This window comes from Ammospiza caudacuta, chromosome 22 (assembly GCF_027887145.1).
Source record: "Ammospiza caudacuta isolate bAmmCau1 chromosome 22, bAmmCau1.pri, whole genome shotgun sequence".
In the NCBI taxonomy this organism is placed as follows: domain Eukaryota; kingdom Metazoa; phylum Chordata; class Aves; order Passeriformes; family Passerellidae; genus Ammospiza; species Ammospiza caudacuta.
Window position 1 is genome coordinate 9203074 of NC_080614.1, and position 12219 is coordinate 9215292.

Consider the following 12219-nt stretch of genomic DNA (forward strand, 5'->3'; position numbering starts at 1 on the left):
GGGACACGAATGCTACTACAGGCAACAGAAACTGCAAAGAAAAAAGTCAGCTAACACACAACAGAGCCACCTCCGCTCACTCCACCCACACTTAAATGCTGTGTATGGACATGCACTTTATATATAAATTATGTGTAAATGCCTTGGATGTTTATAGCCAAAAATACTACTTCCAAAGTCCAGTTTTTACTGCCACACAAACCCACTGCCAGCCGAGCCTACACAGAGCAACAGTGACACCCGATGGCTTTCAGCTTAACCTTGGGACACAATTCCCTGGGAGGAGAATCCAGGGGCTCCATTCCCTCTGCCGACGCGGTGGCCCCGACTCCAATCACCTATCAGAGCAACTCATCAAGGAGCTGAGCTGCAGAGAGATAAAACTTGCTGTACGTAGGCACTGCATGTAATTAAGAGTGTGCATAAGTTTCACAGTACATTCTGCATAATTACAGCCCTGCCTGGCACCGCTGCCAGTGCGAGCATGAACACACACGCACACACATAATGTATGCACAATATTGTGCATATGGACTTGGGAAAAGACAGGCAACAGTGAAAGTTGCTGGCTGTTGTTTTAAGAGCTGACTCTGCCATTTCTAAGGTTAAGTTTGTGTTTTTTTGCTACTCATTACCATTCTTTAACTGTTACAATTTATATCAGCATATAATGTTAAATAATTACAGGGAGCGGAGCTCACTCTAGCGAGGATATAAATGCGCTGTGGGATTCTACAGATTTAAACAAATAACACTCACAGCAGGGGGTGAGCAGATGAATTAGCATTAATATCCTGCCTGGGAGATCCCAGTGCAGTGTTATGGCTTAAATACAGATCTTTTCTGTAACAGTCAATATGACAGCTACTACCAATAGAGCCCAGCACACCCCCCAGTCAATATACAGCTGCAGCTGAAAGAATGCCCTCGTAATAATCCATACAGCAGCCAGTTAAAATAAATAATTTCCCTTTAACAGTCCATATCACAGCCAACTGCATTAAAACCTTCCCTTTTAAGGTCTATACAATAGTCAGCTAAATGGAAAAACTGGCATCCTTCTTGGCAGCTTCAGAGGGAAGGCAGGCACGGAGGGGGTGAGAGACCGAGCTCTCCTTGGGTCTCCTGGGACCCGGGGGTGTCCTGGTGGGGAATCCTGCTCTGCTGCTGCCACAGCTTCAGTGAGAGGACAATTTAAGCCTCCAAGGCCACTGCCTCACTGTCTTTCACAAGCAAGTACATTCACTTTAAAACAATAAAGACCAAAAGTCATTTCTTTCCTGACAGGAATGAGGAATCAGACCAGAGCTGGCCAGCAGTAGCCAGCACACAGATGTGTGTTCCCTCAGAGTAAAGGCAATGTGCTTTCTCTAGCACCACTGCAGAGATAGCCCGTCTCAGCCTACAAGCAGAACCCAAAGCTCTCTGCTTTAAATCAGTAGCTGCTTTTTCACTCTCTAACAAGAAGCAACAGGCTGAGGTAGGCTGACAGTCTGCCTCCCTTGGACTGGAGCACAGCCCTTCATTGTGCAACAGCAATTGCAACAGACCGTAATATAAATCATGACAGACATGGTTACAAAGCACCCAAATCTGAGAACTGAACGGGAGGAAAACCCATGGCCATGACAAATTCTGTCACAAGGCCACTTCACACTTACAGTCAAATCTTTATCCTGGTACCCCTCTACTGGTAAATCCACACAACTTCAAATTAACTGACCTGCAAAACAAACCTGCAGAACTTCAACAAATTACAATACTTCTTGAGGCAAATTAAGAAGTAAAACACAAAAAAAAGTCATAAAGCACTTAATACTGAGCTTAGGGTTTACAAACTGCTGTACAAGCAGTAATAAATCTCTAGAAAATTAAATGTATAGCTATTTTCATATTTTCCATACTGCTACAAGATTTTACCAATAGAGAATTTTGGCACTAAAATACTATACTTGCTACCTTACTTTAAATAAAAGAAGACAGATAACAATTTTGTTAGAAATAGAAATGATAAAGCAGAAATTGCATTTATTTTTTAAAACTCCACAAATTCAAAACATCTGACTGCTTCCTTTTTAAGAAACTTGTCCCTTTGGGTATATATTAAAAAACATAAACATAAACCAGGGGCCTACAATCCCACCAGATGTTTCGCACCTGGAGCCTTTTTCAAGTAATTGATTAATAAAGTAACTTTTTTTTTCAGGTAACAGGAAAAAACTGTGTCTAAAATCTTTCACATTTTCAATGCTGTAATTCTACTTCAGATTTGAATGGAAGACAGCAGCAACAAACTCATTCCAGCTTATAGCCTCTCAAATTAAAAATAAATACACACCACCCCTACTCCAGAAGTCATGGTTTGAAGCTTTGACCATATTTTGCAAAATGACAGTTATTAAAAACAACAAACATGCATCACTGTGAGTCATCTGGTTTCCAACTTCTGAGTCAAAAGGGGCTGATTCCACACAAACTGAAACCTGGCTCTCCGAGGACTCGCATGTCTAACGATTTGTATCTCTGCACCACAGGTTCAGAACAGGATGTGGAAGAAAAGAATGAAAAGGAGGGAGAAAGGGGAGGGGAGGGGAAGAGAAAAAAAAACACTTTTTACTGGTCCCAGTGTCACTGCAAATAAAGACCACATCAAGATTTAAACCATAATAATGGAAAGGCTATAAGGTCCCTGCTATAATGTTTCCTCTGATATTCCCTTTCATAAATGTTCTCTTTATGCTGCATGCTTGGCAATAATACACGTAACGTTTGTGAGCCAGCCCGCTGGGGAGGCTGCAGCATATGAAGCCTCACACAGCACACATCAGTTCATTTACCAGTTCCACAACCTTCCTTTGCCCACCCATCTTCTTCAGGAGAAGGCAACAAACCTGAGGAGACAGCTCATATAAAGCAACCTCCAAACATGTTCGGCTGGAAACAGATGTGTGTGTGCCAATGCATGGACAGGCAGCTGCCTCCTCCTCCAGGGGGAACATTCCTGGGTTCCCACTCCTGCAAGGAGAGCCAGGACCCCAAAGGCACCCACAGCCCTGCCGGGGATGGTGCCACCTGAGCTCCCTCCTGGCACATAGGGGAAGGAGCCATTCCCTTCAGGGAGCTCAGCCCTGCCTCCCAGCACGAATGGCTTCAGCAGCCTGAGGCACCTGCATGTCTGGAGGGGAACTCAGCACCACCCAGAAGAATTTCACTGCAATCCCACTGAAATGGGGCACCAGTACTGGATTTCCAAAGGGACCTGACTGCACTGCTCTGAGGCCTACTGGGTGTTTGGCAGCTGACCATTACACTGGAAGCAAAGTCCATCTTTATGGAATTGTGGCAACCTGAGTCAGAAAAGGGGTTTTCAGAAATGCAGTGTTGGGGGGCTAGGGGCAGCTCATCTCAGCCTTGTCTGTAATTCTCAATCACTGCACAGAAAGTATTTATATCCTGTTGGCAGCATGTGCAACCAATGCGACTCCCTGTGTCAGAGCTGTCAATTATGGGCTTGACTTATGAGGAAAGATTAAATGAGCTAAATATGTAGAGCTTGGCTAAGAGACCAGGATGGGGGTGGGGGGAAGGAGAAATGATGTGATAACTGTCTGCAAACATCTGAAGGGTGCAGATGCTTAAGGAGGAAAGGAAACACTTAGGATCTCACACAAAACAAACAGAAGCAAGCTGGAAGACACAGGAAATTCTCACTGTAGAGCTGGGAATCTCCATTGCAGCAAGATATCCTCTACTGTTGAACTGTATCCCAAGGAACACCATCACTCAGGCCATTCAGGTGCCTGACAAAGCACCACAACACTGACAGCAGAGAAGTCTGCTATAACCAGAAGATGAAACAAGTAATGCAAAGGAGTGGCACTTACTGTGAGAGCCCTCTCTTGCTTCTCTCCAGCTGTAAAATCATTTTACTAAAAAGCCATGCATATTTTCTTTGTTATTTTTCCAGACTGACACTTGTTGAAGGGTGTTACAGGGTGACAGCTGGGAAGAGGACACAGTTTGTACAGTGTAACAGAGAGAGGTGCTATGTTGTGCACACAAAACAAACACAAATAAACAAACCAAAATGTTGTTAGGCTGTTTGCAAAGATTTGCAATGTAAGTGACATATGGAAAAACACAAGAAATACAAAAAGCAGTGAAAATTCCTTTTGAAGTGTGATGGTTAGGGACTCCAAATCCAAGATTTATACCAACTCTCAACTTCCTAGTTTGGCAAACCTTGGTTCTGAAGGTGCTAGCATCAGAAGAATCTGAAGAATGTACTCTTGTGTGCTGTAGAGAACGTTCTTTCAGGTTCTTGAATATTCTGCCTTTTGTGCCCCTGCTACCTCACTTTTAATGTGATGAGCATATCTGAGGCACAACCAAGATGCCACAGACATGGCAAATGTTCTCAAACAGCATGATCTCCCAGGTAAAAGCAGGAGATGAAGACCAAGGAAGGAGGAAGGCAAGAAATGAGGGAAGTTATCCCACATAAGCATCTATAATCTCATGGATCCCAGGCTGCAGTAATAATGACACAGGCAGAGCCTGGGCAAATGGAGTCCAGCTCTATGGTGGTGTTAGAGGCAGGAGAGGATTAACAATCTCTAGCAACATTTTTCAGAGTAGGAATTTAATTCTGTGAGTCAAGAGGCACTCCAAAGAACAAGCTCCTCCACAAAGTTATGTCAAGCAGCTAAAAACACATTCAGTCACTCTGGTGAGGTTCTTCAGCTGGTCCCTGCTCTCCTCAAGCTCACACAACTGTGGGCAATTGCTGCCCTCTACAAGCTGCTCTGCACATAGCAAAGCTCCCACATTGGAGCAGGAATGATGAGCAAAGCAGGACATGAGCTGTAAAATACTGTTTGTAGGTGTAGCACATTCAGACCCTGAAAACATCACACAAACACAAAAATTTGGTTTTTTTAAGGGGAAAATACCAAGTGTTAAGTATTTCCTAACTGTGTGCCAGGGTGTTTTTCCAGTGTCTCAAAGCATTGTAACTTCCATTTTACCTTCAGTGAGAGACCTGGGATCTCTGGAAGTCAAATCATACCTAACATTATAGAAGACTCTAACCTAACTCCCTGAACTTTATTTTCCTTGTGTGTTCATAAAATACAACTTAGTGTATTATAACTACTTTAAAACCATTTTAAAAGTCTTCTGACCAGTGATGTTGGTTTGTCTGAAAAGCAAGTAGAAATTGCTTTCAGAGCTTTCCTGCACGAGTGCACAAAAAGGATTATGAGCTAACTCATGCCCCTGTCAGCGACAGACTGTCCCTGTCCTGGGTGTGCTGCCTCATCCACCACTCTGAAGTGTCATTTAAACTTTTCCACTGAGCTCAACTGGGCAGTTTAACCTGGTAGGACAGTGTTTCTTTAACTGTGCTCAGTGAGTCATATTGCATCTGTGCGCTTGGAGCACATTAATATATTTGTCTAAATCAACAGAGTAAAAGGAATCGACAGATTAAGCAAGTGCACTTTGCATGAACGACAAAAGAAGTCAATAAACACCCAGAAGAAAGAGAGAAAAAACAGACAAAACCCAATAATCTTGAACTTATCAGAAGGTCAAACATAAGAGAGCTCTGCTTAGTAAACCACAGAGCTCTCTTTGCAGCAAACCAAAGGTTATTGTGCACGGCAGTCACACACCCCTGACTCCCTGTTCGTGGCCCAATAAACCCAAAATCTGCACAGAACTGCCCTGCACAGCCTGTGGAACTGCTGGCCAGCACCTGCAGGGGCTCCCAGACCATCTGCAGCATCCCCACACACGGGCTCGGAAGGTCCTGGAGCTGAGGTCTCTCTCCCTCTCCTCTGACAGTGTAAATTACCCTGACTAATGTTTCCCTGGGGGCTGTGAGTTGGCTGCCTACTGACTCTGGCTGTCTGGAAATCCCCTCTGGATAGATTTACCTCCAGAGAATCATTCCGTGCACGCCACCACTAGGAACAAACCCATTGGGGCAGACGGAAATTTTGTACAGTAAACAGGTATAAATCTTGTCTTAAACAACAAAGGGTGGGAAAGTGGAAAATAAAGTGTGGTGGGGAGTAACATTAACTAACATGAACCCCAACAAGCTCTCTCAAATCTTGTTACACAACTCTGTAGCCTCCCCTCATTCCATCCACTCGTTCAAATGGTAAAGACAACAGTATTTGTTAGAATCAGTCTCCACCAACTTCTAGTGACAACAGTTAGAGCTAAAAGTAAAATCTCAATTGCAAAGCTCCTTTCTCAGAAACCTAAATGAAATTTTCTGTACTCACACTCTACTTGAAAGGAAGCTTAGCAGAACAGATAAGGTATAAAATGAGACAACAAACCAGAAAGGATTTAATAATTCTACTGTCACTCACTGCAATGTACCCTGTGATGCTTGCACAAAAAGGGGAGTTAAAAGTGCTCTGGCCATTACCCTGACCCTTAAATATTTGAAAATCAATTCAACAAAGGGTGGGGAAAAGCCACAAGGGCTCCAGCACATTCCAACAAACTCTACACTAATTGCTATAGGGGCAGCAGTAATTCTTGTTAACTTGTACGTTTCGACAGCCTGTAAAAAAAGGAATAAAATGTCCACATTTCAGTGTTAACTGCTCTCCTCTACAGCAAGAAACAGAAAGAAACAGAACATGCTAAAAATAAAAAAAGAAAAATTAAATAATCTGCAAAAGAATCCTGACCCAGGGATTTTGTAACTTAAGTGAGCAACCAAGAGAGTGCTTTACATTTATAACCAGTACTTTCATATTTATAACTGGTCCTTCTTCCAGATACCAAACAGCAGCTAGGGAATGAATGTGCTTTGTGACAGAAAAAAAACCCAAACAAACCAACAGCATGTCAAAAGGCCTCACTGACAACTCTCCTTCCTTAGGTTCTCCCTCCAGCCCAGGTTCATGTTGGAGGCTCTTCCAGGCACAACCCTCAGAGCTGTAATTTAGGCTGCAGCAGGTTGGGCAGAAAGCAAAGGCCAACAGGTCTTGAAAACACCTCAAAAGCAGCACAGGATGGTTAAAAAGCTACAACACTCTGCTATCAATGAAACAGAACAAGCTAAACACATGATTTAAATACATTCTGGAGAGACATTAGACCAAGGATACAGATTCCTGATGTAAAGGGCATTTTCTACTGATTTAACCTCACAGAAAGAGTTTGTCCTATGTAGTTACATCCTTTGCACATCCGAGGACTTTGAGTGGCTGTAAAAGACAAGCCTATTCCAATTCCACAAGTGTTCAGAGGCTTATCAGAGGTGCTGCTCCCAGCAGCAGGGATGCAGCAGTGCTCCCTGATAAGCCGGGCTCAAGGAGAAGCTGATCCCGCGCTGGCGATGACAAACGTGGCTGTAAACAGCAGCAGAGCGAGGTGCTGACACCCCGGGAACACAAGGTTACACTTCCCACCAGGAGCAGATTTTAATGGGCCACGACCGACAGCCGGGGAAATGAGCGTCCTGTGTGCTGCAGGAATTATGGCTGTGCCACCCTGCCACTGCCACTGCCACTGCTGTGACACACTGACCTCCTGCTGGGGAGGGGCTGCACTGTAAGGACACCGGGTAACTCAGTGTGGAGTCTGTTATCCCCAGTTTGGTGGCTCACAATATCAAAAGTGGGTGGGAGAAAGAGCAGTTTGCATTGTGACATGAGTTTGCAGGGCTGCACTCTGAAGGCCTCAGCAGGGCCATAAACTGTTGCAAGGTGCCCTGGAGGACCCAAATGCAGGACACAATGTGATGTGTCAGACTGCTACAGCACCTTGGAGAATGCTGAAGTCCTTGTGCAAGGAACCAGCAGTCCTGGCTTCTCCTGGGGTCCTGCTGAAAGCAGCAGGCTGTAGGCAGGGGCACAGGGTAGGCAGGGACAGTGTCCCCCCCGTGCACAGGGCAGGATGCTGCATTTAACACCTTGCAGCATCGTGTCCAGTAGAATCACAAATCCAGTAAAAAACCAGCTTGAGACTGTAACAACAGTCTGTCTGCTGATACAATGCAGTGTTTCAATTCTATTGCTTTCTCATTCTTGCGTGCTGGTGTGATCCAAACAGGTCAGTCCTGTGAAGCACTGAATCCTTCCACTCACCAATAAAGTCCAAAGGGGTGAGGGGGTGCAGAGCAGAAGTTGGTCATGGGACTCTTTCCTCCCTCCTCTGGGCTCTCAAAGTGCTGCCCACCAAAGGTGGGGCGCAGGATGATCCCCCAGCACGCAGCCCCCCATGGCACTGCTGGATCTGTGCCAGGGCTCTCTGGTGTTTCCATAAACACTTTTATGACACAGCACCATGTGAGTCTGGTTTATGGGCCAGGATCTCCTGGCTGTGTGGAAGGGAGCCTGCACGATCCTGGCCACAGGGAAGCCACAGCAGGATGGTGGCACTCAGGTCATCTGGCTCACAGACCTCAACTGCTCATTTAATGAGGCATCTACAGAGGAGCAGATGGAAGCAATACTGACTCCTAAACAAACGTGACAAAGACTGTAAGAGTTTATTATTTTTTAAAAGTTAATGAAAAAAATAAGAAGGAAACCTCCACCTTTCAGAGGGCTCTAATTAGCTCACATGCCAGACTCACCATCGTAAGAATAAAGTTTATGTTGGAGTTCTTTAAGTGTATAAATAATTTTATGTTGTAAGAATATCCACCCAAACAGAAAGATACTCAACTGTATACACTTCCTCTGAGCAATTCTGCAGTCATATATACAGTAAGAAATTAATTATATCTAGGGTAATGTTAGAATCTGCCTTGAGAAAGAACAAGCTGTTGAACAGCACAAGCTGAGATGATCTGCTGCCTGCCCTGACCTTTCTAAGGCAGGGACAACCAACTCCTCCAAAAGCAAACCACCAAATCCACCACAAAGCACATGGTGTCAATAACAACTTCAGGTAATCTCATGTACAGATGTCCATGCAATTAAGGGATGGCACAATGTCATTAGAGAGACTGCCACTGCAACAGAATTCACAAACAGACCTCTCATGAGATGCATTATACTGACTTTTCTTGGTTCACAGTCTTTACTCACATCTCTCCTTTTAAAAAATCATCTCCTGGGTTCTCTAGGTCAGAGTAACTTGACAAATATACTTTGATGTGGCCAGTGTCACAAGTACTTGAGTCTTCTCTGTGCAAATAGCTATGATCAACAAATGAAAGCAGCAGAAGAAATTTAGAGATCTATATATTTAGGAGGAAAGTATTGGCTAAGAATTTTGTCAAGGTTTTGGCGGGAAGGGAAGGGAAGGGAAGGGAAGGGAAGGGAAGGGAAGGGAAGGGAAGGGAAGGGAAGGGAAGGGAAGGGAAGGGAAGGGAAGGGAAGGGAAGGGAAGGGAAGGGAAGGGAAGGGAAGGGAAGGGAAGGGAAGGGAAGGGAAGGGAAGGGAAGGGACCCAAGGTTGTAAAATCCACATACTGCAGCTCCAGGAGTAGTGGCTCACTTCCCACTCTGCATCACCATAAAAGAACAAACAAAACAGGGTTCTCTGAGTTATCCTCATACACAAAAAAATCCCAGGGCCCTTTCCAAAATGCTTCTAGAGTAAAAACATCGGATTACACGCACTGCCAGCTGACAAACATTTCTAAGCTCACTCTGAGTGCCTCTGAATATAAAGACAGCTTGAATGAGGTCTCTGAGCAGCAGAGGGGTTTTTGTAAAGAGTACAGCACATGAATCTGCTGCACAGAGCATTCCTCAGACCCTTTCCTAAAGAGGCTGTGGACAGGAGCACATCCTGGGACAGGCCACGGCCCAGGTGACCCATGTCTAACCCAGGCTCTCCACGGCCCAGGTGACCCATGTCTAACCCAGGTGAGCCATGTCTAACCCAGGCTCTCCACGGCCCAGGTGACCCACATCTAACCCAGGTGACCCATGTCTAACCCAGGTGAGCCATGTCTAACCCAGGCTCTCCACGGCCCAGGTGACCCACATCTAACCCAGGCTCACTGGAGGTGGTGGCCACAGATCAGAATTCTGAGGTGTGAACACCATGGCCCCCCGGGGCAGTTCACACCGTTTCCACAAAGCAGCAGCTCCTCAGAAAAGCAAAACAAGGGCTGGAAAACGATGCGGCAGAGAGAACAACTCGCGTGTTACCAACAAGGCATTCTCAGGTGCTTTGGAGGAACTCACCAGCGGCTCCCGAGACGCGGCGCTCTCAGTGGCAGGGCAGGAGCCAGCCTGTGGAGCAGAAACACAGTGAGCTCACATTGCCACCCCACGGGCACCGCCAGAATCGCTCATCCTGCGAGCAGCACCTGGCACGCACATTGCTCTGTGCTACCAGCAGCGCTTCTGTCAGGACTGAACACAAACAGGTCAGAACCACAGCAAAATGTATTCATTGCCCCTTTAAAACAAGGGAATTTAGAGAATCTGCAGAACAGGTTCTAGAGAGTCAGCAGCGAGAGCTGGCAAGGCTCCTGACAGATGGCATGAGAGTAGTGGGCACAAAACACAAATCTTTAAATACTTCTCCCATTTCCAGGGTCCAGTAATGCATCCTTCGTTTTCTGAACCGTTCTTCTAAAGATTTCTAAATAACCATGATTCCCCTAAACCTCACAAACTGCCAGCAGAACCAGGACCAGCCTTGCTTCCCACACATAATTAAAAGAAGTTTTGTCCTCCAATTCTATTCCTCATTTTTATGAACACACCTCACCTTCCAAGTATTGCAACATTTATTTTTCCCATTTGCAAAATACACAAAAACAATATAGATAAAATAAGCGTTTACCACAAGAGGGTGCCAGAAACTCAAATGTACTGCAACTCATCTGCATCCAGACAAGGATCATCACCAGGACCCAGCCAGACCTCACAGGTGGGCAGGGACTCTCTGGGATCACTTGCCATAACCTCTGGGTGGGAGGGAGGGAGGAAGGACCCACCACTGAATTCACATCCTCAGGAAATTCCCACAGCAAAGTATTTGGCACTGGAGAAACACTGATAGCCAAGACAAATCTGAAATTGCTTATCCTGTTCACAGGCTACACCATCATCTTGCTTTTCTCTTTCTTTTACTATTAAAAAAACAGTAACAGAGAGACAGGATCTTTTGTTTATTTTTAGTAAAGACATTGCTAAAGGCCCAAGGAACATGATTTCTAAACAAAACAAAGTATTTTAAATCTCTGGTAGAAATATTTATTGCCTTTAGAACATAATTCTATCTACGTAAACGATTTCATTTGAGCTGCAGTACTCCCCTCTCCCCACACTGCTTGAGGCAATATATTAATTCATGAGAATGAGAAAATTAAACTAAGAAAAAACAGATAATAAGCCATAAGACATCTGACACTCCCTTTTCAGCATCTAAATTAACCTGATTTGTAATAGGAAACATGATGGGGCCCAAACATAAACATGTTAAGTGAGGCAGTGCCACTACTCACTGTCTCGTGTTGAAAGCTTGGCAATAAATAAGCAAACATCACCAGGGGCAGAAAGCAAATATTTTATCAAATCCTCTAAACGTTTAGAGTGCAATGGGGACAACTTTCTACAAGCATTGGTAACAGTGTCAAACCTGCAGTGGCTGTGTAAGAGGAGCGGTGTTTACATTCTGTGAGACTTGTAAAGATATTTTCATTGCTTTGTTTCATTCCAAAACTGCCCCCTTGAACAGTCACCCACTACCACGTGTCCTTCAATCACATCTCCTTTTTCCAGGCGAAGCTGTAAGACTCCAATTCCATCCAAGCTCCCAGAATGTGTGAGCACTGAACACTTCTCAGAGTTCTGGCTGAGGAATGAGCACCAGCGTGAGACCCGCAGGAGATGGTAAAGAGTCACAGAATCAAACAACAGCTGGGGTCGAGGGGACCTCAAAGATCATCTCATTCCAAGGCCCTGCCATGGGCCGAGACACCTTGTACAAGATGGGGACACCTGTCCCCAGCAGGCAGGGCCAGGCTGGGGCAGCAGGAGCAGCTCCATGAGCAGCACAGGAGGGAGAGGAGGAGGTGAGAGCAGCTCCTGGGGTGTGCCAGGGCTCAGGGGCAGCAGGGCTGAGTGGCAGCTGGACATGGGGCTCCTGACCATTGCCCTGTCCAACAGCCACACCAGAGGCTCCTGCCCAGTGCCCTGCCCAGCAGCCACACCAGAGGCTCCTGCCCAATGCCCTGCCCAGAGGCTCCTGACCATTGCCCTGTCCAGCAGCCACACCA

At 45.5% G+C, this 12219-nt stretch overlaps 1 protein-coding gene across 1 annotated transcript in view; it reads right to left on the reverse strand.

Annotated features, from left to right (window-relative positions):
- PEX14 (peroxisomal biogenesis factor 14) overlaps positions 1-12219 on the reverse strand; it is a gene marked incomplete at its 5' end in the record, with an annotated part of 66764 nt that overhangs the window by 52397 nt on the left and 2148 nt on the right. Inside the window, 1 exon segment of the mRNA XM_058818560.1 lies at positions 10175-10222. Within this exon segment, the coding sequence (XP_058674543.1) occupies positions 10175-10222 (48 nt within the window).